This window comes from Sus scrofa, chromosome 12, assembly GCF_000003025.6.
Source record: "Sus scrofa isolate TJ Tabasco breed Duroc chromosome 12, Sscrofa11.1, whole genome shotgun sequence".
Classification (NCBI taxonomy): Eukaryota; Metazoa; Chordata; class Mammalia; order Artiodactyla; family Suidae; genus Sus; species Sus scrofa.
Genome location: NC_010454.4, coordinates 52150450 through 52177061, shown reverse-complemented (window position 1 = coordinate 52177061; position 26612 = coordinate 52150450). Strand labels below are relative to the sequence as shown.

Below are 26612 nucleotides of genomic sequence, written 5' to 3'. Positions count from 1 at the left end.
GCGGGTGTGTGGCTCCCCAGGTGTGCCTGGCGGATGGGCAGGGTCGAGGGTGGGCCGGGGGCGGGCCGGGGGCGGGCCAGCGGCGCTTAGAGAGCACGTGGTCAGGACTAAAGGCGCCGGAATCGAAAGCTAGCCTTTCAAGTAGCGGCGTCTCTGGACCCTTTCAACCTAGGCCGCACTGATACCTGAGGAACTGGTCTTCTTGTGTGAAATCTTAAACGTTTTTAACTACATTTACAACCACAGAAAAGATACAATACATGCGCCTTGCAAAAAATTCAAACAGTAAAGAAAGCATAAAATACAAAGAGAAACCCCCCCTCCCCTTTCTCCAGTACTGTGTATACTTTCCTAGTATTTGTCTACACACAGATACGAAAATACATAGTTTATTCTGCAAGAGCGGGGTGTGCTTTTTTCACTCAGTATATGTTTTGGGCAACTTTACGCTGTTTTTTAAGCAGCATGGTACAATGAGTTCCCAATTTCATTGCTAAGTATTTACCGATGCTCCAGTTTCTCCCAAAACACTTCAGTGACCACCCTAACAGCGCTGTGCGTTTTTTTGTGCACAGACATAATCTTTTGAATCTAATAAAATCCAAATCCAAGATTCGAATCCAAGGGTCATCTCTCTTGTTGTACTCTGATCCTTCTTCAAGTCCTGGTATTCTGCCTCCAAAATACACTAACCCAATAGGGTTCATTTTTCTCTATTTATCTCCAGTGCCACGCTGGGCCAAATCACCATTGTCTCTCACCTGGCCTCTTGAACACTAGCCTCCTGCCAGTGGACTCCTCACTGCTCACCTTGTTCTCCTACTGGCCTTCTCCACACAGCAACCAGACTGGTCTTTTCAAACCTAATTAAGTTCTCACTCTCTGCTTAAAGTTCTCCAATGACTTCCAAACATCCTGTGAATGAAATCCCATTGCTTTCACCTTGGCCTACTTCATCAGACCTATACCCATCTCTCTAACCTCAGCACCTGAGTTACCCAGCCTCTTTCCCTAACTTTGAGCCAAACTAGCCTAACTTTCTACTCTCCAGCCATCCCATTCCTGTGGCAGTGCTTTTCCCTAGAGAAACTTTGCTTTATCGGAGTATAAAATTTTTAAAATTTATAGTATTTACAAAGTTCTATTAGTTTCAGGTGTATAGCATAAGTGAATAAGGCATACATATAAATGTATCCACCCAGGAGTTCCCATCGTGGCTCAGTGGAAACAAATCTGGCTAGTCTCCATGACGACGCAGGTTCGATCCCTGGCCTTGCTCAGTGGGTTAAGGATCCCATGTTGCCTTGAGCTGTGGTGTAGGTCACAGCTGCAGCTCGGATCTGGCATTGCTATGGCTGTTGCTATGTAGGCTAGCAGCTACAGCTTTGATTTGACCCCAGGCTTGGGAACCTCCATATGCCTCGGGTACAGCCCTAAAAAGACAAAAATAAATAAATAAATAAATCCATTCTTTTTTCCCATATAGGTTATTACAAACTATTGAGTAGATTTTCCTTCTGCTCTACAGTAGGTCCTCATTAATCATCTGTTTTATACAGTAGTGTATATGTACTATTCCCCACTCTTCCCCAATTCTCCCCTTCCCAGAATAGGCTCCTTTTTTTCTCTTTTCTTGTATGGCCTCACCCACAGCATATGAAAGTTCCCGGGCCAGGGATTTAATCTGAGCCACAGCTGTGGCAACGTCAGATCCTTTAATTCACTGTGCTGGGCAGGGGATCGAACCTGTACCTCCACAGCAACCTCAGCTGCTGCAGTTGGATTTTGTGTGTGTGTGTGTGTCTTTTTTTAGGGCCGCACCCATGGCATATGGAGGTTTCCAGGCTAGGGATCAAATGGGAGCTGTGGCCCCTGGCCTACACCACAGCCACAGCAACGCCAGATCCCAGACACATCTTCGAGCTATACTGCAGCTCACAGCAACACGGGATCCTTAAACCCAGTGAGCAAGGCCAGGGATTGAACCTGCAACCTCATGGTTCCTAATCAGATTTGTTAACCACTGAGCCACAACAGGAACTCCAACAATGCCAGATCCTTAACCCGTTCAGCCACCAGGGAATTCCCTCATCTCCACCATTTCATTCTCATTACCTAGAACAGTGCCTGGCACATAAAAAGGGCTCAATAAATATTTGTTGGATGAATAAATTAATGTGTGTTGGATGAAAGAAAATGCCTATTTTGGAGTTCCCGTCGTGGCGCAGTGGTTAACGAATCCGACTAGGAACCATGAGGTTGCGGGTTCGGTCCCTGCCCTTGCTCAGTGGGTTAATGATCCGGCGTTGCCGTGAGCTGTGGTGTAGGTTGCAGACGCGGCTCAGATCCCACGTTGCTGTGGCTCTGGCGTCGTCTGGAGGCTACAGCTCCGATTAGACCCCTAGCCTGGGAACCTCCATATGCCGCGGGAGTGGCCCAAGAAATAGCAAAAAGACAAAAAAAAAAAAAAAAAAGAAAGAAACTGCCTATTTTGGAGTTCCTGATGTGGTGCAGTAGGTTAAGGATCCCAAGTTTGTCTCTGTGGTGGCTCAGATTCAATCCCTGGCCCAGGGAAATTCCATATGCCATGGGAGTAGTGGAAAAGGAAAAAAAAGAAAAGAAAAGAAAAGAAAATGCCTTTTTTTGTTGTCTTTTTAGGGCCATACCCTTGACATATGGATGTTCCCAGGCTAGGGGTCAAATTGGAGCTGTAGTCGCTGGCCTACACCACAGCCACAGCAACAAGGATCCGAGCTGCGCCTGCAACCTATACCACAGCTCACGGCAACACCGGATCCTTAACCCAATGAGCGAGGCCAGGGATTGAACCTGCAACCTCACAGTTACTGGTCAGGTTCTTAACCCATTGAGCCACAATGGGAACTCAAAAAATGCCTATGTTTAATTTTGACAAGAACTAAGCAAATTGCCCTCTAGAAAGGCTGCAACAGTTAGCACCCCTGCCAAATTATAGAATAGTACTCTATAATTTATGTATCATCCCAAACTACTTATTTTTCCCTTTTATTTATTTTTTTTAATTTCGGTGTAGTTGATTTACAATGCTGTGTCAATTTCTGCTATACAGCAAAGTGACCCAGTTATACACACACACACATATATATACACACACACATTCTTTTTCTCATATTACCTTCCATCATGTTCTACCCCAAGAAATTGGATATAGTTCCCTGTGCTGTACAGTAGGACCGCATTGCTTATCCACTCTAAATGTAAGAGTTTGCGTCTACTAACCCCAAACTCCCCGTCCATCCCACCCCCTCCCACCTCCGCCTTAGTAACCACAAGTTTGGTCTCCATGTCTGTGAGTGCGCAAAACTAGACTTTTTAATTTTGTCAACCGAATGATGAAAAAGAATATCTCCTTGCAATTCTTTCCCTGATCATCTGTGAAATGGAGTAGCTTTTCATATGTTTATTAGACATTTGTATTTCTCTTTATTATCTTTTCGTATCTGTCACCCATTTTTCTATTGGGTTGTTTATCTTATAAATTTATAGGAAGTCATTATAGATGTGGGAATTTATTCTTGATTGTTATATGTGTTGCAAGTTTGCAAGGGTTTTCTTTCCAATTTGCCTTTCTATTTTGTGATATTTTAATCTCTTAGTCTCTTTATTTATTTATTTTGTCTTTTTGCCTTTTCTGGGGCTGCTCCTGCGGCATATGGAGTTTCCCAGGCTAGGGATCGAATAGAAGCTACAGCTGCTGGCTTATGCCAGAGCCACAGCAATGCGGGATCCAAGCTGCGTCTACGACCTACACCACAACTCACAGCAATACCAGATCCTTAACCCACTGAGAGAGGTCAGGGATCAAACCCGCAACCTCATGGTTCCTAGTCGGATTAGTTAACCACTGAGCCACGGCGGGAACTCCTCTTAGTCTCTTTAAACTAAGGTATTGTGATCAAGGGTACAGATTCAGGAGCTAGACTGCTGGGTTCAAATGCCAGCTTTGCCTCTTGCTGGTTGTATGAACTTGCAAGTTACTTAACTCTGCCTCCATTTCTTTATCTATGAAATGGGGCTATCATAGAAACTTAACTTATAGGGTTGTTAAGATTAAATAAGTTAAATTTTTTTTTTTTGGTCTTTTATCTTTTTAGAGCCACACCCAGGGCATATGGAAGTTCCCAGGCTAGGGGTCGAATTGAAGCTACAGCTGCCGGCCTACACCACAGCCACAGCAATGCCAGATCCGAGCCTTGTCTGCAACCTACACCACAGCTCATGGCAATGCCAGATCCTTAACCCACTGAGCGAGGTCAGGGATTGAACCCGCAACCTCATGGTTCCTAGTGGGATTTGTATCTTCTGAGCCACAATGGGAACTCCGAGTTAATATTTTTTAAATTCTTGGGACAATGTTTGGCACATGGTAGATACTACCTGTAAAGTGTTACCTGTTATTTCAAGCCCTGGAGTTTGGTATCTTGGGAGCCTTTCCCTAACTTCCAAGATTAGAAATACTCTTCTATGCTTTCTCCTAATACTTTCCTAGTTTTATTCTGTGCATTTAGATCTTAAACCACTTACAATTTATTTGGGGAGTTCCTGTTGTGGCTCAGCGGATTAAGAACCCAACTAGTATCCTTGAGGATCCAGGTTCGATCCCTGGCCTCACTCAGTGGGTTAAGGATCTGGCGTTGCTGTGGCTGTGGTATAGGCTGGAGGTACTGCTCCTATTCCATCCCTAGCTTGGGAACTTCCATATGCCAGGGGTGCAGCCTTAAAAAAGACAAAAATGAAATAAAGAAACATATGAACTGAAGTTTCAAGGACATGAAGACTGAGCTTAGAAGATGGTGATGGAACCGGGAGTGGGGAAGTAGCAGTCGGTAAGGCCTGTATTTAAACCCTAAAGATGATCTCAGAAACTGTTTTGTTGTGCATATAACTTTGTTGCACAGAAAAGTGGAGGGAGAAGAGCGATGTTCGTTCATTTGGGGAAGATAGGGGAGTATGGGAAAAGAGATGGACAAAGGTGGATGTTTTAGCTCCTTACGTCCAAGGATGTCCATCATCCATCATTCTCCCCAAGTCTGCTCAATTTTGCCCTAGAAATGACTCTTCAGCCTGGCTCCCCCTTCTCCCTTCCACTCTGCTGTTCATCATCTCCCCTTGACTGGGTTTAGTCTACAGCAGTCTTGCCTCTCTGTCTCCAACCTCCACACCGCGCAGGATTATCTTCCTATAGGAGCAATCTTATACCACTCCTTGGCTTAAAAAAAAACAAAAAAACAAAAAAACAAAAAAACACAACAGGAGTTCCCGTCGTGGCGCAGTGGTTAACGAATCCGACTAGGAACCATGAGGTTGCGGTTTCGGTCCCTGCCCTTGCTCAGTGGGTTAACGATCCGGCATTGCCGTGAGCTGTGGTGTAGGTTGCAGACGCGGCTCGGATCCCGCGTTGCTGTGGCTCTGGCGTAGGCCGGTGGCTGCAGCTCCGATTCAACCCCTAGCCTGGGAACCTCCATATGCCGCAGGAGCGGCCCAAGAAATAGCAACAACAACAACAACAAAAAGACAAAAGACAAAAAAAAAAAAAAAAAAAAACAAAACCCACTACTGGATCGACCGCCCTCCTCCAGGAGAGGCGCCCCCCCATTGCCTGCTCTACAAAACCCTTCACACTCTGTTCCACTCATCCAACCCAGTCTTATCACCCCTGCCCTCTCACCCTACAAAAACCTCAAAACAGGATGTGCCTCGCCTTTCTCTCTCTTCAGAATACCCTTTCTCAATTTCCGCCCACCCTTCAGGAAGATTATCCTCAAATGCCCCCTCCTCTGGACAGCCTGCCCTCCCTCCATTCCTCCCCCAGGAAAGGGCTGAGAGTCGCTTTGTCTTCTGAGTCATATCTCTAGTAAAGCATTCCTGGGATCATAGTACCTGTTTATGTGTCTCCTCAACCATACGAGGAAGGCAGGGGCCATGTTAATTCATTTCTGGGTCCCCATCGCCTAGCTTAGTGATTAGCGCAAAATGGGCATAGATAGATGAAATAGATGCAAGCGTGCGTGAATGGATGTTCGCTTTGATGAATGGGTGGAAAAAGGTAGGAAAGTAGCCCTGCGAAGATCAAATACCGACACTAGGGGGAGCTGACACATCACGCTAAGGAAACAGGAGGGCGGGCCAAAGAAGGAAACAAGCTCTAGGGTGAGCGGGCGAGCGGCGCGCAATAAGCGAGCATCACGCAACTGGAACCTCTCGCCCACGTGTGGATCCCCTCATCCTCCCTGCCAGACTGCTAGAGCTCATCCACCGCCCCCACCACCCCCTTCGCCTCCGCCGTCGCTGAGAAAGCAAACAAAGGGGCGGGGACCCCTGCAGGGTCCGGAATGGATAAAGCCAATCAGAGGCTCTTATTTCCTGAAGGCGGGCGCCTTCGTTTGAGGGGACCCAATCAGTGCCTAAGCGGGCGCGGAGGGGTGGAGAGATGGGCGGGAAGAGCAGAGTGCAGGGACCGCGCGCGCCGGGGAGGGGGGGTCCCTCGGCCGGGGTGGAGATGGGGGGCGGAGGGCGGCTGGAGGAGCCAATCACAGCGAGTGCCTGTGAGGAGAGGGCGGGCAGTGCCGGGGCGCGCGCGATCCGGGCTGACGCATTTGGCCTAGGCTCCCCAGGATCCGACGGGGGGGGCGGGAAGGAGGGGAGAGGGGAGTGGAGAAAGAGCGGGGGCGCGCGTGCGCAGTGGCGCGGGGAGGAGCAGGGACCTGGCAGCGGGCTCTGAGGCTGCGAGCGAGCCGCGAACCGGGCGGGCGGCGGGCGCGCGCACCATGGGGGAGAAACCGGGGACCAGGTAAGAGAGGTGGGGCTACGCGGCGGGACGTGGGTGGCGGCTCCAGACGGGTACTGGGACGGTTCCCAGACAAGGACACCCGGGAGAAAATTCAGGGGCCGGACGCCTGGGTCCCTAGGGGGCAGCCATCCGGGGCCGCACGCCTAGGTCCTCGAGGATAATGAGGGCAACGCATGCCACAGACCCTGCAAGGGGATCTCTGAGGGGATCGGGAAACCCGTATCTGGGTTCTCGAAGGGATGTGGGGGCTGGACGACTGGCTTCTCCGATGCAGGCAGCGATGCAGGGGCGGAGGAAGGAGCAGGTGGCCGGCCCCAAGGGGACTGGTATGGGCAGGCTGGATGCCAGGAGGGGGATCCCCTTAGACTCGTGCTGAGCCACTGGAGAGCCTCCTGTCCACTACCCTCCAAGCAGTCGGGCTCCCCCAACCTGTCCCAAGGGCCGGGTGGCTCCGCTTACAAACTTCTGCCTTCCCCTGGGTTGCTAGGAGCAACAGCTTCATCTTGGGGCAGCAAAGTGCCTGGCGACCCTCCCCGATCTGAGCCTTACCCCTCTTCCTGGGGGTGAGGGGAGGCAGTGTCTGCCCTGGGCACGCCATCCACTCCCCGGATGTTTTCTGTGCAATCGAGGCTCCTTCCCTCCACTGACACCTCCAGTTCTCTTTTTTGGTCTCTAGCAAAATCCACTTCCTGTTGTGACCCAACACCCCCAAGGGGGCAGGGGGTGAATGCCTGAGTCCCTGGGGAGCAGGAGCAAAAGAGGAAAAAGATTGGGGCTCTTGGCTTCTATTCAGAGAGGAACAGGAATGGTGGCCTGGTTCTGAGCTGTCACTTATTCTGCAAAACACCCTATCAGCCCCACCAATAGAGTAGGAAAACATAGATCTCTGAGCACCAAGTCGACTGATCCTGGAGAGATGATCAGAGGGCCGATTGGCGTCCTGGATTAGGGGTTAAACACAGAGAAAGGGGAAGTTGCTGACTTGAGGGAGGCCCCAGATTTCCGTTATGTGGTTCAGGGAGGGGGAAGGATGGGACCAAAGGGGGACTGCTGACTTGGCACAATTCCTCCCACCCCCATCAAATTCTGGGCCACAGGAAATGGAGAGAATAGTAGGAAGTGTGAGGGGGCATCTGCTTCGGCTCCCCACCACCACCGGGGGGCATCTCTGGTCACCCACACTCTACCTTCTTGGTCAACCTCAGTGTACAAACGCTGTTCTTCCTCAGCGTGGCAGGAGGCTGGCTGGGTTCGGCTCCAAAGGTCAGGTGCCCTGCAGCTGCTTCAAGGCATTTACCCCACAGCCACACTCCAGTTGTCCAACGGATTGTGGCTGTCACCACCCTCTGCCAGGACTCCTAATTGGAAGAAAACACTGGGCTAAAGAGGAAAACCAGAAGCAAAGGGGAGGGAGAGCTGGATGGTGCCATTGCAGTACAGCCCTCGCGTGGGGACAAGAGATGGGGTGCTTATCCTAGCTGCCACCATACCAGTGTTTGCTCTCCTTTATGGAGAGCCTCCATCCCTTTTGCCTTATGGTCTTTAGATAGATGGCCTTCTGGGAAGAAGGGGCATGGGAAGTTGTTACAGCAGAAACTGGGGTGGTGGAACTGGAAAGAGGGATGGGCCACTTGGCAGGATTTCAATTTTTAGGCCCTGGGGACCCTTCCCAGGCATCACTGCAGAGGCAGAGTGGGCTGGGAGGAGGAAGGTGGATCGGCAAGGAACAGGCCCACAAGTGGCCCGGGCACAGGGGTTGCCAGGTACCTCCCTGCCCTCCCAGCAGTGGCTGGAGTCCAGGCTTAGATTTGTTTCAGCAGCTGGAAAACAAATCCCCTTCCCTCCAACAGACATAATGGCAGTTACAGAGGGAGGACAGGATAATGGTTTAGTGATGGGAGCATCGACTGGGAGCCAGCCTGCCTCTGCTCGTACCTGAATTCCACCGTTTATATTCTCTGTGACCTTAGGCAAAATACTCGACCTCTCCTACGCCTCAGTTTCCTCACCTGTGAAACAGGAACATTAGGACCGCCGTCATGGGGTTGCTAAGAGTACTGAATGAGATAACACAACACGAGACACTTTGCCACAGTGCTGGGCGTGGACCATCCCTCCAATAAGTGTTAGCCAGCATCGTCATCTTTGTCTTATGGCTGCCATTGTGCTGGGTTTGCCGAAACCAGTAAGGCCTCAGCTGCTCACAGTCTGTCTAGGGAGACATGATACACAGCTCACTGCCCTCACACGCTATCCACCACGGGTGAAGCCTCAACAAGGTGTGACAGCAATCCCCCCAGAATCTGGGGGGACTGACTGGAATCTAGGCTAGATCTGCTTTTTGGTTGGTTGGTTTGTTTGCCATTTCTTGGGCTGCTCCTGTAGCACATGGAGGTTCCCAGGCTAGGGGTCGAATCGGAGCTGTAGTCACCGGCCTACGCCAGAGCCACAGCAACGCAGGATCCGAGCCACATCGGCGACCTACACCACAGCTCGTGGCAACGCCGGATCCTTAACCCACTGAGCAAGGCCAGGGATCAAACCCACAACCTCATGGTTCCTAGTCGGATTCATTAACCACTGAGCCACGACGGGAGCTCCAAGGCTAGATCTGCTTTCTAAAGGAGATGATAGCTCAGAGGGGCCCTCAAAAACATAAGCTCTTTAAGCTGCTGAAATGGGGTCGCACTTAGGTACTGCCCATCAGAGGAACCTTTTCGGAGGCAAAGGCCAGAGCCATTGCTCTTGCAAGGACTCCAGCTCCTGTTAGAGGTGGAGACCAGGGATGGAAGGAGGGTTCGTTCTCCCACAGACACTCCTGCAACCTGCCCATTCAGGTCCCCTGCGGGGAGGTCCTCTGGGAAGAGCCTAAGTGGTTCCTGTGGCAACCCAGCGGCCAAGGCCACGGGAGGAGGGGAAGGAGTGAGGGTGGAGCTAGGGGGGTTGCCATGGGAACCCGCTTTGAGGGGCTGCCGCCGTGCTGGGACTATGAAGGACCTGTGGTTGGCTACCTTTCCTTCTGGGAAGAAGTGGGAGGGGGTAGGGCTGGGTAAAGCCCAGAGGCCTCCAGGCAAGAAGCTCGGGGGAGCTTTGCTTCTCAGGCTGGGGAGGGACAAGGTCCTGGCACCAGGGTCCCTGCTGAGTCTGAGGGAGGCAGTGGGGTTTCCCTTTCTGTTTTGTTAGGGTCTTCAAGAAGTCGAGTCCTAACTGCAAGGTGAGTCTCCCAACCCTCCCAAAGCCGGGCCTGCCCCTAGCCGATCCCCAACCCCCGGCTCCCCACTTCCTGTGACAGCTAAGCGCCCACTTCCTTCCCTCCTGAAGCCCCTAGCTGCAGAGGCCTGAGCCAGCCACAGGGCTGGGTGGGGACAGGCTTGGGTCCCTAAGCAAGACCAGGGGGAAGGGCCAGAAGCCCAAGCCTGGAGCCCTCTTGGGAGCCAACCCACCATTCCCGGGGGCTAGGGACAGATACCATGGCCCCAGGCTATGGCCCCTGTATCCCAGAGGTCCTTGGCATCGGTGAGGCTCTCTGCCTGCCTAGGGCCTGGTCCTCCTGGACCCATACACACACACAAACACCCGACTTGTGGGCAGAGGTGTGAAAAGTTATCAGAGAGCTGTTACAAACCTCCAGGTTGGGTGGTCTGGGAGGCCCCACCACTCTCCTCTTCCAGCCCTACTGGGAGGAAACCAGGAGAAACTCCTTCCAGATACCCCAGCCTGGGAAGGCCAGGGGCAGGGCAGCCACTTCTGAGGGCTCTGCAGCCCTGCCCCCCTCCTACCCAACCTTCCCTGTGCCCCCTCTGCATCCTCAGCTCACTGTGTACCTGGGCAAGCGGGACTTTGTAGATCACCTGGATAAAGTGGATCCTGTGGGTAAGTGTGCTCAGAAAGTCCTCGTGTCCCCGGGAGGGGAAGAAGCTCCTGGGCCCGGGGATGGAGGAGAGGCCCCGACAGGGACTCAGCTCCTGTGTCCCCTTCCCAGATGGCGTGGTGCTTGTGGACCCTGACTACTTGAAGGACCGCAAAGGTACTGGCCCCGAGTCCAGGGGCCCAAGGGCCGGGAGGAGGGCGGGGAAATGAAACAGGCTGGCCTCTCCAGGGGCCCCAGGGAGATGGGAGGGCCGGGGCGGAAGCCAGAGGTAGGAATGCGGGCAGGTTTCATGCTGCCGAGGAGGGAGCAGCTGCCACTCAGGACCCCTGACCGCCCCACCTCGCCCTCTCTTGCCAGTGTTTGTGACCCTCACCTGCGCCTTCCGCTATGGCCGCGAAGACCTGGATGTGCTGGGCTTGTCCTTCCGCAAAGACCTGTTCATCGCCACCTACCAGGCCTTCCCGCCGATGCCCAACCCGCCCCGGCCCCCCACCCGGCTGCAGGACCGGCTGCTGAGGAAGCTGGGCCAGCACGCCCACCCCTTTTTTTTCACAGTGAGGATGCCCCCACACACACCCCCTGCAGAGCAAGGGCTCTGGGACTGTGTTTGGGGGGTGAGGCACCTGCTCCAGGCAGGTCTGGAAGAAACAGGGAGGAGAGACCCCAGATCCCCGTCCTTGAGGGTCGCCTTGCACACAGGAAGCTCTTGCCTCTCTGCCTTCTTCCCCCCTCCCCCCGGTGGAGGGGGCCCTTCCTGTGTCCTTTCTCATCCCCAGGGGTCCTTCTCCAGCCTCTTAAGTTGAGATTGGGAGGAAGATTTCGGGGGGCTTTCGGGAAGGACTGAAGCCTCTCCTTTCCTCCGCCACAGATACCCCAGAACCTGCCCTGCTCCGTCACCCTGCAGCCAGGCCCAGAGGACACAGGGAAGGTACGGGAGGAACAGGGTCCTAGGGGCACACTTGGGGGGGGATGGGCCCTGAGAAGTCCAGGTGGGGCTAAGGGTAGGAAAATGTCCCTGGGAGCAGTGGGCACGTGCAAGGAATGGTCACTGCGCATGTGGGACACTGCCTCCTGCTCATGACCTGCACACAGCGGCGTATGGGGGCTCGCCTCGCACAGCCAGGTCCGACCTCTGCCGGGTGCCGGGCCTCGCGGAGACAGAGGAGGAAGACCTGGGCCCTGCACGCCTCAGAGCATGATGGGGCAAGAGTGGCTGCCCAAGACGAAGGCAGCGGGAAGGAAGGGAGTGGTGGTGGCGGCAGGGGCTTGTGTAAGATGTGACCTTTTCTCCCCCTCTCAAGGCCTGCGGGGTGGACTTTGAGATTCGAGCCTTCTGTGCCAAATCGGTAGAAGAGAAAAGCCACAAAAGGTGAGGAAAGCACCCCCCCCCTTGGGTCTGACCATAACCTCCCAGCTCCCAGGCCTGGTTGGAGGTGAGAAGTGAGGGGTGAGAACTCGGCCACGGCCACGTCTGGAGTCTGTCTGACCCCTCCTCCCTGCCCCCAGGAACTCTGTGCGGCTGGTGATCCGAAAGGTGCAGTTTGCCCCCGAGAAACCCGGCCCCCAGCCTTCAGCTGAAACCACACGCCACTTCCTCATGTCTGACCGGTCCCTGCACCTCGAGGCGTCCCTGGACAAGGAGGTGGGGGGGGCGACAGGGTGCTGCAGTGCAGGCCAGACCCTGGGGAGGGGCGCTTCTAAAGGAGGCTGCCTTCCTTGCAGGGGTGGGCTTGGCTTTAGATGGAGGAGGCCCAGCACTGGGTGTGTGTTTGCGGGAGGTGGGGGCGCAGTAATAACAGGACCAGTGAAGAGACATCAATTAACTTTCCCCCCAAAAGCTGTACTACCATGGGGAGCCCCTCAATGTCAACGTCCACGTCACCAACAACTCCACCAAGACTGTCAAGAAGATCAAAGTCTCTGGTAGGAGGTGGGGGTTGGAAAATTGCCTGAAGGGAGGGAGTTTCAGCCACAGGACATACCCCAGGGCTGGAGACCCCGGGGGGCTCAAGGAATGCAGGCTGTCCCAGGATGGGGGGGTGGGGGGCACATGTCCTCAGGCAGGGATGCTAAAGGGCCAGGACCTGGGGTCCTTGCGGGGGGGGGGGGCGCGGGCTGGAGTTGGGTGGGCTGCTGTCTACACTCCATGCAGAGCTGCTTGGCCCCGCCCCACAGTGAGACAGTACGCGGACATCTGCCTCTTCAGCACGGCCCAGTACAAGTGCCCCGTGGCTCAGCTCGAACAAGAGTGAGTAGCAGAAGAGCCCTGGGTCCCCCTGGTCAGGGGGGAAGAGGGGCCCCGGAGTGTGAGGAAGGCGGGAGTCCTTCCCCGCTGTCTCCGCTTCCAAGCACATTCCCTCCCGTTGGGGGCTCTGAGCCGCTCATGTTCTGGAGCGGGTTGAGCCCGTGACCCAAGGCCAAAGGGAGAAGGGGCCGGTGATGGGGCAGAAGCCGCTTGGGGGTGGGAGCCACCCCCTCCGCCCGCCTGGCCCTTCCCAGAGTTTCCTTCTCGTGTCCCCCTGCCCCAGTGACCAGGTGTCGCCCAGTTCCACGTTCTGTAAGGTGTACACCATAACCCCCCTGCTCAGCAACAACCGAGAGAAGCGCGGTCTCGCCCTGGACGGGAAGCTCAAGCATGAGGACACCAACCTGGCGTCCAGCACCATGTGAGGGGACGAGGGGGTGGGGGTGGGGGGTCCTACAGCACAGGAGACACTCATTCCGTGCCAGCCGTGTGCCAGGCTCTGTCCCCGGGGCCACGGCCCCATCAGGGAGCAGAACAGACCCAAAAGATCTCTTACGTTCTCAGGGAGGAGGCCAGGCAAACCAGATAAATGGCAAAATATACAGCATGTTTAGTGCCAGCTGTTGAGAAAAAGGCAGGCAGAGAAGGGAGGTATCAAGGGGGGGGTGACTTTACAGAGGGTGGCCAGAAAAGGCAAAATCCAGAGGCGACTTGGAGTAAGGACACAAAGGCAGCAGGGCTGCAGAGGTGTCAGGCGAGAGGGCCCCTGTCTTTGGAGCAGGTACAGCTGCACAGAGTGGGGGCGGATTTCACCCCCGGGCCCTGCGCCCTGTGCCTGACCACACACGGCAGGCCAGCGTGGGAGCAGGAGGTGCGGTCAGAGGGCTGAGGGAAAGCAGGTCAGTGCAGGGCTGATGGGTCCCAAGGACGTGGGCTGTGACCGAGAGAGCGAGACGAAGATGGATGGGGTACGTTACACGGCAACAGCCCGTGCTGCTGGAGCCGGGGATTCCTGCTCAGAATCCCCGTGGAGGCCCCCAGGGTGGGCTAGGGTGCGAGGAGGCCGTGGGCTCTGGTCCAACTCCCCCCCCCGCCTCCCCCCCGCAGCGTGAAGGAGGGTGCCAACAAGGAGGTGCTGGGAATCCTCGTGTCCTACAGGGTCAAGGTGAAGCTGGTGGTGTCTCGAGGCGGGTGAGTGCTGCGGGTGGGAGCCTGGGGGTCGGGGGCTCTGCACGGGCCTCTCTTCATGCCGCCTCTCCCCCCCCTCAGAGATGTCTCCGTGGAGCTGCCTTTTGTTCTCATGCACCCCAAGCCCCAGGAGCACATCACCCTCCCCAGACCCCAGTCAGGTGAGCCTGCCACCCGCCCCAGCCCCCAGAGAGCGGGCCCGAAGCAGGGCCAGTGGAGACAAGGCGGGTCCTTTCAGCACCCACCCACCCCCCCTCCTTCCTTCTCCCCTCAGCTGCGCCAGAAACAGACGTCCCGGTGGACACCAACCTCATTGAATTTGATACCAAGTAAGACACGCCTCGGCCCCAGCTCTGACGCCCCTTGGTCGGAGATGCCTTACATTCACATCTACCCATTTTTTCCTCTTGTGGGGGGGGTGGTCGAAGCATCCAAGCGAGATGAGGCAGCCTTGCGAGCTGCCCATGGCCACCTCTTCCGGGTCCCTTCCTGCCAACACCTCCAGTCCCATTGCTGCTCTAACGCCTCTGTCTCTGGGGGGGTGGGGGTGGAGAAGAGGGTCAGGAGCCCTCGCCTCACCCCCTCCCTCCACACCAAGCTATGCCACGGACGACGACATCGTGTTCGAGGACTTTGCCCGGCTCCGGCTGAAGGGGATGAAGGACGAGGACGGCGAAGACCAGTTCTGCTAGGCGGCGGCGGCAGCGGGGGGCGGCTGGCAGAAGGGAGTGGATGGTGCTGGGAGAGGGAGGGGCAGGACCGAGACCCCGCTGGCACCGGGGGCTCCAGCCTCTCTTCCCCTGCCCTCCCCTCTCCCTGGGCGGCTGCCGCGACCAGCCCGCCTCCCCCTCCCCACCAGAGACGCACTGGACCCATCTCTTGGGGAACATGGGCATTAATCTTTCCACGACAGCTGGGCTTCCCCAACCCCGCAGCGGGTGGCACGCTGTGTTCATACCTAAGTTTTGTGGAGGGGCCACTGGAGAGGCGTGACAGCAGGGAAAGGGGGAGGACGAGCTCCCACATTCAACCTCACCCCGACACCCCTGCCTGTCACCACCTCTGCCTCCCATTCCTTCAGGATGAGACCCTCTGGGGGGCAAGGCCACTTTGTTTCTGAGGCTAAAGAAGAAAATAAACCTTTTAATAGGCACGCGCGTGTGTGTGTTTTCTACGGCACGTTTAAGGAGGACTTCGTGTGCTCGTCCACGACTGTCCATTGTGCCCCATCCCTTCTCTGTCCCCACATGTCACCAGGCCCCCAGGCTGTCAGTACACGTTTCCTGAATGGCTGAGCTGTACCTGAGTTCCACGGTAAACATGGAAACTTGATGTGGTCAGTCCAAACTCAAGGGCACAATGTGGTAAGCCACAAAGTAAACTCATTCATTCACAGAGGGAGTAATAGCTCACGTTCCTGCAGATGGGATGCTCTTGGGACTGGGCAGGGCAGGCCCTTCCCCGTCGCGGCTGACACACATGACTGCGTGGTGACTTGTGACCGAGTGTTTGTTTCCACTGCTCCTTCTGGTCGATCAAGCGGTCCATTCCTGGGGCTTGGTGGAACCGCAGCTGCGGGCCTCAGCGGCAGAAGCCACCTGGCAGACACCTCCCAGGAGCCTGGTCCTTAGACTGCACACAGAAGCCAAAGCTCTGGGCAGCCGAAGGCAGTGGTGCTGCTGTGGACAAGTCCAAGACACTACGTCCTACGCTGCTCCTCTAGTTCATCAGGGACTCCCAGAGGCTTGGCTGAAGCCCCAGACTGGGCTGGCAGGAGTCGAGCGCTACTCCGCTGGCACGCGCACCCCCACCACCGGCTCCACTCCTGCAGGGCACCCTCTCCCCTTTTCCTCCTAAGGCTCATTCATTCCCTCCATGAACAATCCTGATTTAAATCCCTATCATGTGCCAGGCGTAGTATAGGGATGGCAGTGACCAAAGCAAACATGAAGTCATAACACTATCGCTCCAAAACAGAAGGCCAGGAGCTAGGGGATTCTGACCCAGGCTGGAGGTGGTGACCGTCGGGCAGATGAGGAGTCCCGGCACCCCGGCAAGAGGAATAGCACGCGGGAAGGCAGCAAAGAACGGAGCACGTTTCAGACACCGAAAGAGGCCAGAGTGACTGGGACGCAGACAGCCGGAGGCAAAGCAGTTCCTGGTGAGGCATCTGGGGCAGCTCCTACAGGCCTTCTGTCTCTGTTACAGCCCATGACATCTAATTAAGTCACGATTTACCCACAGGCTTTAAATGCTGTCAAAATGTCAACGACCTCGCTCACCTCTCCACCCAGCAGCCTCCCCTGCAGGCCTTGGTCTTCACCATGTGGCGGGACCATCCTTGACCTCTGAGCTCCTGGCGCAGGGATCTCAAACTCTTCCAAGTGAATCAGAATCCTCTGGGGCACATGATAAAGACGCAAGGTCCCAGGTTTCCACCTTCCCCGATCCGATTCGGTAGGTCCAGGCAGAATCCATGACTCAGGATCTTGAATTAACACACACTTGAGAAACAATGCCTTCTTTCTTTTAGCTTTTCACACTTTTAATGTGTGGAAGAAAGTAAGATGTGCACACGGTTTTAAAAAAGAAAAAAATCCAGATCCGTGGCAGGTAACGAATGATAGAACATGAGGTGCGGGTTCGTCCTGCCTTGCCAGTGGGTTAAGATGGGCGGAGCGTGGGGTGCAGGCGGCCGGGGTGTGGCGGGGGTGGTCAGCTGATCAATACTGGAACTATGCGGGAGCAAAAAAAAAAAAAAAAAAAAAAAAAAAAAAAAAAAAAAAAAAAAAAAAAAAAAAAAAAAAAAGAGAGTTCTCTTGTGGTGCAGGGAGTTAAGGATCCAGCGTGGTCACTGCAGCGGCTTGGGTTGCTGCTGTGGTGCGGTCGAGCCTGGCCTGGAACTCTCATATGCTACAGGTGTGGCCAAAAAAAAAAAAAAAAACAGTAGAGAGTGAACAGAAGCCTCCCTCCTGCCCTTGATTCTCAGCCTCCCATTTCTCATTCCCAGAGGCAAACACCATGATCACGTCCTTATTACTCTTCCAAAGACATTCTTCAGACACAGACACACGCATTTGGACATATATTTCCCCTACCTTATAAGTAAGGTAGTTCTTGGACACCCTGCTGTTTTCCCTTAATGATGGAGCTGGGAGAAGCTTCCTTTACCAATACACAGAGATCTACCTCGTCTTCTAAAGAGGTGCACAGCCTTCCGTCGCCTAGCTACCATTGCTTTTTACCAGTTTTCTACCAATGAATACAAAGGACATCCATTCTTGCTAATTCAAACAGCATCACAAGTATCCCTGAGACTAGGTTCTCTGGCACAGGCAAAGTATATCTGTAGGGTCAATTCTTTTTCTTTTTCTTTTTTTTTTTTTTTGGTCTTTTTAGGGCCACACCCACAGCATATGGAAGGTCCCAGGCTAGGGGTCCAATAGGAGCTGTAGCCGCCAGCCTACGCCAGAGCCACAGCAACTCAGAATCCAAGCCAAGTCACATCTGCAACCTAGATCACAGCTCACAGCAAAGCCAGATCCTTAACCCACTGAGAGGGGCCAGGGATCGAACCCCAGTCCTCACTGATGCTAGTCGGGTTCACTAACCACTGAGCCACGATGGGAACCCCTGAAGGGTCAATTTCTAAAAGCAGAATTGGTGGGTCAAAGAGGGTGAGCATCTTTTTGATCACGGCCAATCAAGCAAGTGACATGTGGTAGGATCCTAGTTCTAATCTGCATCTCTTTGATTATGAATGAGAATGAACCCAATTTATTGGGATGATGTTTTTCTTAATGCACCCTAAAAACTCTTTACATAGTAAAGAAATTAGCCCTTTGTCATATATTTTGCAAATATTTTTCCCAGTTTATCTTCTGAATTTATTTTTTCCTTTTAATGAGATATAACCCATATAAAGTGAACCATTTTAAGTGGACAACTGAGTGGCATTTAGTACATGCACAATGGTGTGCAATCATTTCTAGTTTCAAAGTATTTTTAATAATTCATAATTTAAAATTTTTTTAAATTAAAAAAATTTAATATATAGTCAATTTTAATCACTTTTTTTAAAGGCTTCTTGTTTCATTCTTGGCCACACCCCTGGACGATCCTGGGCCAGGGATCAAATCTGAGCCACAGGAGTTCCTGTCGTGGCTTAATGGAAATGAATCTGACTAGCATCCATGAGGACTCGGGTTCAATCCCTGGCCTCCCTCAGTGGGTTAAGGATCCAGCGTTGCCGTAAGCTGTGGTGTAGGCCGGAGATGCGGCTTGGATCTGGTGTGGCTGTGGCTGTGGCGTAGGCCCGTGGCGACAGCTCCAATTCAACCCCTACCCTGGGGACATCCAGGTGCGGCCCTAAAAAAACGACAACAAAATCTGAGCCCCAGCTGTGATCTGCGCCACGGCTGTGGCAAGGCCAGATCTTTAACCCACTGGGCCACAGCTAGAACTCCTAGGCGTCTTGATTTTTGTCATGAAGCTCTTGGCCTTTCTGTTTTTTTCACAATTTAACACCCCCTTTCCTCTCCAGACTAAACGTCAAGATCATCATCTCAAACACTCTCTCATCAGCACCTTCAGCTACTCCTTTCTACAAACCCTGCCCTCAAACTCCACCCTTGGCGCTGTCCAACTGCCACCTGCCCTTCCCTGAACAGGGCCGCCGAGCCCTGCCAGAGAAAAACCACACCGCCCTAGTTACAAATCCATTCAACGTTTCTCTTTTCTTTTTTCGGGTCGCACCTGCCACATGTGGGAAGTTCCTGGACTAGGAGTCAAATTGGAGCCACAGCTGCAGCCTGTGCCACAGTATGAAGCTACACCAGATGCTTAACCCAGTGAGCGAGGCCAGGGATTGAACCCACATCCTCACGGACACTAGGTCCAGTCCTTCACCCACTGAGCCACAACGGAAACTCCATTCAACAAGTATTTTTTTTAACACATCTTAGGTGCCCACACCATGCTAGGCACCGGGGACAGATCTGGGCCACTACAAACTTACGGCCTCTAAGTTCAGCCAGGCCCTCGGCACCCCGTACCCCCTCCAAATCCCTGGTCACATCCTTCTCCTGCTCCCATCCAACTCACTGGTTTTCCAACCTTCCTCACGTTCAGAGTGGCTTCTCCTCCTGTCCTTCACAGACAGGAGGCCAGGCGGGGGGAACGATTGCAATCCCCACCTGCTACTGCCATGGACACCACTCCTCCTCCACGGCCAAGGTTAAGCCGCCTTCTCCAGCTCCAAGCGAATCCCTCCACCTGCGCTCAGATCGCGCCCCTCCCACCTCCCCTGAGACCTTGATTCATCAGACCGCCCCCATCCCCTCAACCTCTGCCTCCTTCTCCTGGTCCTTCCTCCATGGTAAATAAACCCACGCAAGCCTCTCCCATTAACTGAAGAAAGGGAGCGAGGGAGGGAGGGAAAGGGAGGGAGAGAGGAAAGGAAGCAAAGGGAAACACTCCTCCACGCTCAGGGCTCTTCCACAGTAAAGTGCTTCTCTACTTTCATGCTTCTCTCTCTTTTCGTGAGTATTTAATTTTTATGTTCAAAGTTGTATATCCACATGGTTTAAGGCGACAGATAGGACTACAAGGCTACTGCGATAAAACGGAAACCCCTTCCCTCTCAATTTCCTTCTCCCCAGAGGCAACTACTTACACCTGCTTTAGGGCTTTCTTTTGCTGTTTGCCTCCACATCTCTAAGCGACATGCTTATTTTGCTACTTCGGGTTTTCTGTTTTAAGCACTGTCCACCGGCTTCCCGCCATATAAGTTCATGAAGCCTGAGTCCCCTTTCACTTCCGTCCCCCACCATGGGACGCCTCCATCCTGTCCCCACATCCCACACTCCCAAGAGAATTCTTTCTTTTTTTCTTTCTTTTTTTTTTTTTTTTGCCTTTTCTAGGCCCGATCCCGAGGCATATGTAGGTTCCCAGGCGAGGGGTCTAATCAGAGCTGTAGCTACCGGCCACAGCCACAGCCACAGCCACAGCAATGAGGGATCCAAGCCACGTCTGACACCTACACCACAGCTCACCGCATGACTGGAGATGCACAATATCCCTCCCAGCAGGACTGAAACTTAAGGTCTTGCTGCTCAAAGTGATGGCGACAGGTGCCCTTCGAGAAAGCTCTCAACTTCAGAGTCCAGGGTCCTCAGGTGTGATTTCTTTCTTTTCCTTTTTTTTTTTTTGTCTTTTTGCCTTTTCTAGGGCAGCTTTCTGCAGAATATGGAAGTTCCCAGGCTAGGGGTCTAATTGGAGCTGTAGCCGCCAGCCTCCGCCACAGCCATAGCAACGCGGGATCCGAGTGGCATCTGCGACTATACCACAGCTCATGGCAATGCCAGATCCTTAACCCACTGAGCAAGGCCAGGGATCAAACCCGAAACCTCATGGTTCCTGGTGGGATTCGTTAACCACCGCACCACGACAGGAACTCCCCAAGAGAATTCTACAAATCAAGGTTAGAGCAACATTCAGGATTCACTGCAAATGTTATCCATAGCCTGTCCTGTAGTATATTATGAGTACCCCTTTTTAAAAAAATTTTTTTTATTTTTAGGGCCGCATCTGTGGCATATGGAATTGCCCAGGCTAGGGGTGGAACCCGAGCTACAGCTGCCAACATACCCTACAGCCACAGCCACTCAAGATCCTAGCCACATCTGCGATCTACACAACAGCTCATGGCAACGCCGGATCCTTAACCCACTGAGCAAGACCAGAGACCGAACCTGCATCCTCATGGATACTAACAGTCAGATTCATTTCTGCCACACCACAAAAGGAACTCTCACCCTTCTCTTCTTATAAAACTGTTTTCCCTGAATAACTGTCATTTTTAAATTTGCTTACTTTCTGAACCTGTCACTAAATTGGCCCTATACTCTCCTCCAAAAGTCCACATATCCTCTCAATTCATTTTATTTTAAAATGTCATCTTTTTCACCTCCTTGAAGAAATCTCCCCAGGAGCCTTTTTTTTTTTTTTTTTTGGTCTTTTTAGGGCCGCATCTATGGCACATCGAGGTTCCCAGGCTAAGGGTCCAATCAGAGCCGTAGCTGCTGGCCTACGCCACAGCCACAGCAACACCAGATCCAAGCTGCATCTTCGACCTATACCACAGCTCACGGCAACGCCAGATCCTTAATCCACTGAGCGAGGCCGGGGATGGAATCCACATCCTCCTGGAGGCTAGTCGGGCTAACCGCTGAGCCATGACGGGAACTCCCCACAACCCAGATTTGACACTGCAGGTGGCAATGCCGCGAGCAGCATTTCTCACCGTTCACTGTGCGTACAGATCGCCTGGGGATCTTCAAACTCAGAGACTGACTCAGTGGCTCTGTGGTGGGGCCTGAGATTCTGCATTTCTAACAAGCCTCTAGGTAATGCCAGTGCTGCCGGTGGGCAGACCATACTTTTGCGCATAAGACCCTAAAGGATGGCAGAGCTGCACTGCAAGCCTTGGTCTGTGTGTGATCTGTGCAGCACACTGGACCTGCGAAAAAAAATTAAGTTCTATTGTGTCGGGTCACTGCACTGCAGGCCTTCGCCCCAGCACAGCTGGAGTAGAGAATGCCAGACTGGAAATCACTTTTCCCCAACACAGACAGACACCGCTGCACTGTCTTCCGGGGTGGAGAGGTACTATTCAGAGGCCCAGCACCATTGTGGTGGCTGACCTGTAGCATGTGGTTTTGTTTTCTCTCTGGACGCTTCTGAAAGACCTTTTTCTTTAAGCCTAGGGCTCTGATATTTCATGATGGGCCTTGATGCTGGCCACTTAATGGGCCCTTTTCATCTGGAAGCACGAGTCCTTTCTTCTCCTTTCTCGGTTCTCTTCTTAGAGAATTTAAGCCCCTGGACTGATTCTCTAATTTTCTCACCTCCTCTTTCCTATATGTCTTATCTCTTTTCTTTTGCTTTACTTGCTGGGAGCGTGCTCCAATTTCTCTTTCAACCCTTTTACTCAATTTTTCATTCCTTCCCTCATGTTTGTTTGTTTGTTTTCTCTTTCTTTGTAGGGCCGCACCTGCAGCATATGGAAGTTCCCAGGCTGGGGGTCAAATCGAAGTTGCAGCTGCCGGCCTACACGAGAGCCACAGCAACACCAGATCTGAGCCACATCTTTGACCTGCACCACAGCTTGTGGCAATGCCAGATCCTACCCCTGTGAGCAAGGTCAGGGATCAAACCAGCATCGAACCCGATACTAGTCGGGTTCTTCACCCACTGAGGCACAACGGGGACTCCCCTCATGGTTTTAAGTGTGGTTTGCTGTTGTTCTCTCCTTTTTCAACCACACCCTCGGCCTATGGAAATTCCTGGGCCAGGGAATGAAATCAAGCTCTAGCTTCAACAAACCTGGGCCACAGCCGCAGTAATGCCAGATCCTTAACCCAATGCACTGGGCAGGGAATCGAACCGGCACCTCCACAGAGACAAGCCAGATCATTAACCCGCTATACCACAGTGGGAACTCCTCAAGTGTGTTTTTCTTTTTTTTTTAATTCAAGCCTTTATTATAGTACCTGTTATCTAAGAGTGTCAATGCCCCCCCCCCAAGCTTTTCTTAGGCAAGAAATAGATTTATCAAGGTAGAATGTTTATGACAGATGCAAGCGGGCAGGCAAGGAGGCTCTGCTCCTTCCCTTAAGTTTTGTTTTGTTTTATTTTTGTTTTTGTCTTTTCTAGGGCCGCACTCGCGGCATATGGAGGTTCCCAAGCTAGGGGTCGAATCGGACCTGTAGCCACCGGCCTACACCAGAGCCATAGCAACGCAGGATTCATGCCACATCAGTGACCTACACCACAGCTCACGGCAACGCCGGATCCTTAACCCACAGAGCAAGGCCAGGGATCGAACCCGCAACCTCATGGTTCCTAGTCAGATTCATTAACCACCGAGCCATGACAGGAACTCCCCTTAAGTTTTAATCTATATTATTTAAGGGGTTATTTGCTGTTGTTGTTTCTTCCTGTTTATTTTGGCCTCTGCCTTTCATGTTAGAAAGTTTCATCAAATCCTTTGTCTTATGTCTGCTCATTTTTAAGGGTGAGGGGCTAAGAGGGTGATTAGATCTATGGACACAGTTGGGACTTATCAACTATAGGTTTCACTATGGGGCAAACCGGCTAACTGCCTGGAGAACCGCTGACGTTACGCTTGGGTCTTTTCTCTGAATAGTCAAATTCTCCCGATGAGAGTCTTCTAGTCTCTTACATAGAAGGTATAAGTCTGGTTTCCAGAGTTCTAGAAACTACCACTAGTTAAACTTTCACTTAATCTCTGTTTTCAACACACTCGGGCCCAGGTGCCCTCCATGCCAAAGACTCTCTGTCTTCCAACTCCAACAAAGAAACTTCCAGCAATCTGATGAGTAGTGTCCAAGATATATGAAGTAAAGGAGGGGATGGGGGGGGGCGTCTAACTACTTCAAATTATCCTCCTAATTTTAATACTACCTACAGCCCAGATATACTGCTGTGTGCCACCGATTTAAGGGTACATCAGGCTGGTTCTAAGCTTTCTTCACTGCTGGCTTAGTTACCACTTCACTGCCAAGTCAGTTACCATGTACCCTTCTGCCTTCCGATTTCTATCTAAAGCTTTGCTATTAACTCCTCTCTCTTTCTCCTGGACCCCTTTATAAAATCCCCTTATTGCTATTTTATTAGGATTTAAGAAAGAAGTGAAGTTTAACTGAAAGTCTCCCATTCGTTTGCTCACCCTGTGCAAACTGGCTTCATTCTCAATTTTCCATAAACTTTCGAGATTGATCTTTCTTAAAAGGTAAAGCTGGTCAGAGCACCCTTCTTGAAAATCCTTCAAAGGCTCCAAATGCCTTCAAAATAAAGTCAGGATTCCTTAGCCTGCAAGCTGTTTCCCGATGTGGCTCCCCAGCCCAGTCTCCCCATCACACCTCCCCACCACCACACTCATTCACCCTAAACTGAACGCCCTACTTAATGTTCCAGCCCCCTTCACAGCACCTCGCGCTTGCCTGGGCTTTTCCGTCATCCACTTCAACCTCTCACGCACCGGTTAAGCCTTAAGACTCCGTAAAAGCAGCATTTCCTTCCAGAATCCTTTCTCTGTATTCCTAGAGATACACCCTTGGGCGTATCTCTAATAAAACACCTATCCCACTGTCACGTTAAGCGTCCACCTCATTCAGCTCTGTAGCCAGGGTCAACCCCATAATAGGCAGAGAGGGAAAATGGACCAACTTTTCTCAGAATATACTGACAGTCTGTTTCAGCTGGGCTCCAGAAGTGGGGGAAGCGCTAGGGCGAATAAGGACCACTCACCAAGTTCAGTTTTCCCCAGGTCCCGATAGGTGGCGGAGTGGGATAGGCAGACAGAGGGTCCACGGCTGCGCAGTCTGGAATACCCCAGAGCTCCCACCCTCATCACCTACCACCCAGAAGACGCTCAGTAAATTCTTGTAGAAGAAATTAAACACAGACCACAAGGCAGTGTGAAAGTGGACAGCTTCGAATGGCCTCAGGCTGGGGAATATCTCGATTCTGCCTCTTACCACAGGTGGTTAAGCGATGCGGGGGCAGACCTGACCACGCGCAGGAGCCCCTGGGAGTTGTAGTTCGCCAGAAGAACGGAGAAGGCCGAGACCGCGCTGAGCATCCTGGGAGCTGTAGTGTTAGCGAACGAGCACCTTCCGCGCAAGCGCAAACCGACAGCCACTTCCGGACACTTTTCCGTCGCATTTTGGAAAAGGAGAAAGTCCTGTCCCAGAGTGACAATGGCTACCTACAGCCTGGCGAACGAGCGGTTACGCGCCCTAGAAGACATCGAACGGGAAATTGGAGCCATTCTTCAGAATGCAGGTTCGAGATACGACGACCGGAGGGGGAGCGGGAGCGAGAACAACTGTGTGCACATGCGCCGACCGGAGACTGGGAGCCGGGTTGGGAGGGATCCTAAGCGCGCGCGGAGCGAGCAGGAGTAGGTGGGGCTGCCCCTGGGGCGGGGCTGTACTATCCCCGCCCTAGGTCTCTCTCCAATCCCACAGGTACCGTGATCTTAGAACTGTCCAAGGAAAAAACCAATGAGCGGCTACTAGACCGACAGGCAGCGGCCTTTACGGCGTCGGTGCAGCACGTGGAGGCGGAGCTGTCGGCTCAGATCCGCTATCTCACGCAGGTGTGTGTGTGGTGGGACGTGCTCCGTGGCCCTCCCTCCCCCCAGCTCTCTGTTTTAGCCTTTACCCTTCTGAGGTTCCCGGCCTAGCTTTGTCTTCGGAAATCAGGCAAGACCCGCCTTACCTAGCAGACCGGAAGACCTTGGCAGGGCCCCTCCCTTCCAGCGCCTGCCTTTTCCTCTAAAAGGAAAGGATTAAAGGCGGACCCTGCCTGCGTCACGGAGTTGCATCACTTGAGCCATTGGATGGAAAAGCCCTGGGAGGGGGCGAGTAAACCGTGTCAAAGCCACAGGATTTTCCCTTCGAAACTTGATCAAGGGTATGGGGTCCCAGATGGCTACCGCCTGAGCAGAGGAACAGGATTGAAAGAGTCTGACATCAATATAGCAGCACCCACTATTTACTAAACTTTTACAATGTGCCAAACACTCTGCATTATCGAGTCCTATAACTCTAACTACTTAACTATTTGACTTCCCCTAACTCTAGGGGAAGTAGTTATGGTCATCCCCATTTTACAAATGAGGCTAAGCGAAGTTCAGTGATGCCCCCCAGGTAATCCAGTTACCATATGGCATAGCAAATTCAAACTCTGGGAAAAAATGAGACCTGATGCACCTGATGCCTGATTGTGGAGATGGGAAAGAGAAGGGGTGCTTCATTGATCAATCTGAATGTCCTGTAGGTGGCCACAGGGCAGCCCCATGAGGGCTCCAGTTACTCTTCAAGGAAGGACTGTCAGATGGCCCTGAAGCGAGTGGACTATGCTCGTCTCAAGCTCAATGAGGTGGCCCGAACCTGTGAGCAGATGCTGGAAAACTAGGCTGGGCAGGTGAAAAGCTTGGAGGGAGAGCTCCACTTGCAACCCGACACAGAACCTGGAGGATGGAAGCAGGGCTGCCCTGAATATGCCCAGCTGGTCAGAGGCTAGGAGGACAAGGGGAGCAAAAGGTGGGAATGGAGAAACTTAAAGACCAAGCCCACCCACGGCTGTGCCTTCGCTACTCCAGCAGGGTGCCCCTGCCGGGCACTTCACCAGGCGCTGACAAGCTCAGACAGGAGATGGAGAATCAGACACTGAACCCACTTCCTCATGTCCCTGCCCCAGGCTCCCCACAGACTTGGGCCAATGAAGACACATTCTTCTTCATTGGAAGAGACAAAAGGAGAACTAGGAGTTTTGATAATAAAAACAATAACATTAAAAACAAGGAGCTCGGACTCTCACTGGGGCATATACGGGTGATGAAAGAGGTTGAGGAAGTAAAACCAGGCTGTGTGGCAGCTGCTGAGGAG

General features: G+C 52.9%; 2 protein-coding genes across 11 annotated transcripts; both read left to right on the top strand.

Annotated features, from left to right (window-relative positions):
* On the top strand, positions 6700 to 15286 carry ARRB2 (arrestin beta 2). 9 transcript variants are annotated; one of them, XM_021067796.1, is made up of 15 exons: positions 6701 to 6829; positions 10013 to 10043; positions 10642 to 10702; positions 10812 to 10856; positions 11058 to 11254; positions 11569 to 11628; positions 12002 to 12069; positions 12207 to 12342; positions 12539 to 12623; positions 12876 to 12948; positions 13229 to 13366; positions 14053 to 14110; positions 14215 to 14294; positions 14408 to 14462; positions 14732 to 15286. In XM_021067796.1, exons 1-14 carry the CDS (start codon positions 6807 to 6809, stop codon positions 14448 to 14450), a joined length of 1098 nt encoding a protein of 365 aa, XP_020923455.1. In that variant the 5' UTR covers positions 6701 to 6806; the 3' UTR covers positions 14451 to 14462; positions 14732 to 15286. The 9 variants fall into 9 exon arrangements, with proteins under 9 accessions (XP_020923450.1, XP_020923455.1, XP_020923454.1 ...); XM_021067795.1 differs by having other exon boundaries at positions 14372 to 14462; XM_021067792.1 differs by having other exon boundaries at positions 14053 to 14136; positions 14372 to 14462.
* On the top strand, positions 24696 to 26527 carry MED11 (mediator complex subunit 11). Of its 2 annotated transcripts, none has more exons than XM_005669173.3 (3): positions 24696 to 25002; positions 25203 to 25318; positions 26002 to 26527. In XM_005669173.3, exons 1-3 carry the CDS (start codon positions 24918 to 24920, stop codon positions 26137 to 26139), a joined length of 339 nt encoding a protein of 112 aa, XP_005669230.1. In that variant the 5' UTR covers positions 24696 to 24917; the 3' UTR covers positions 26140 to 26527.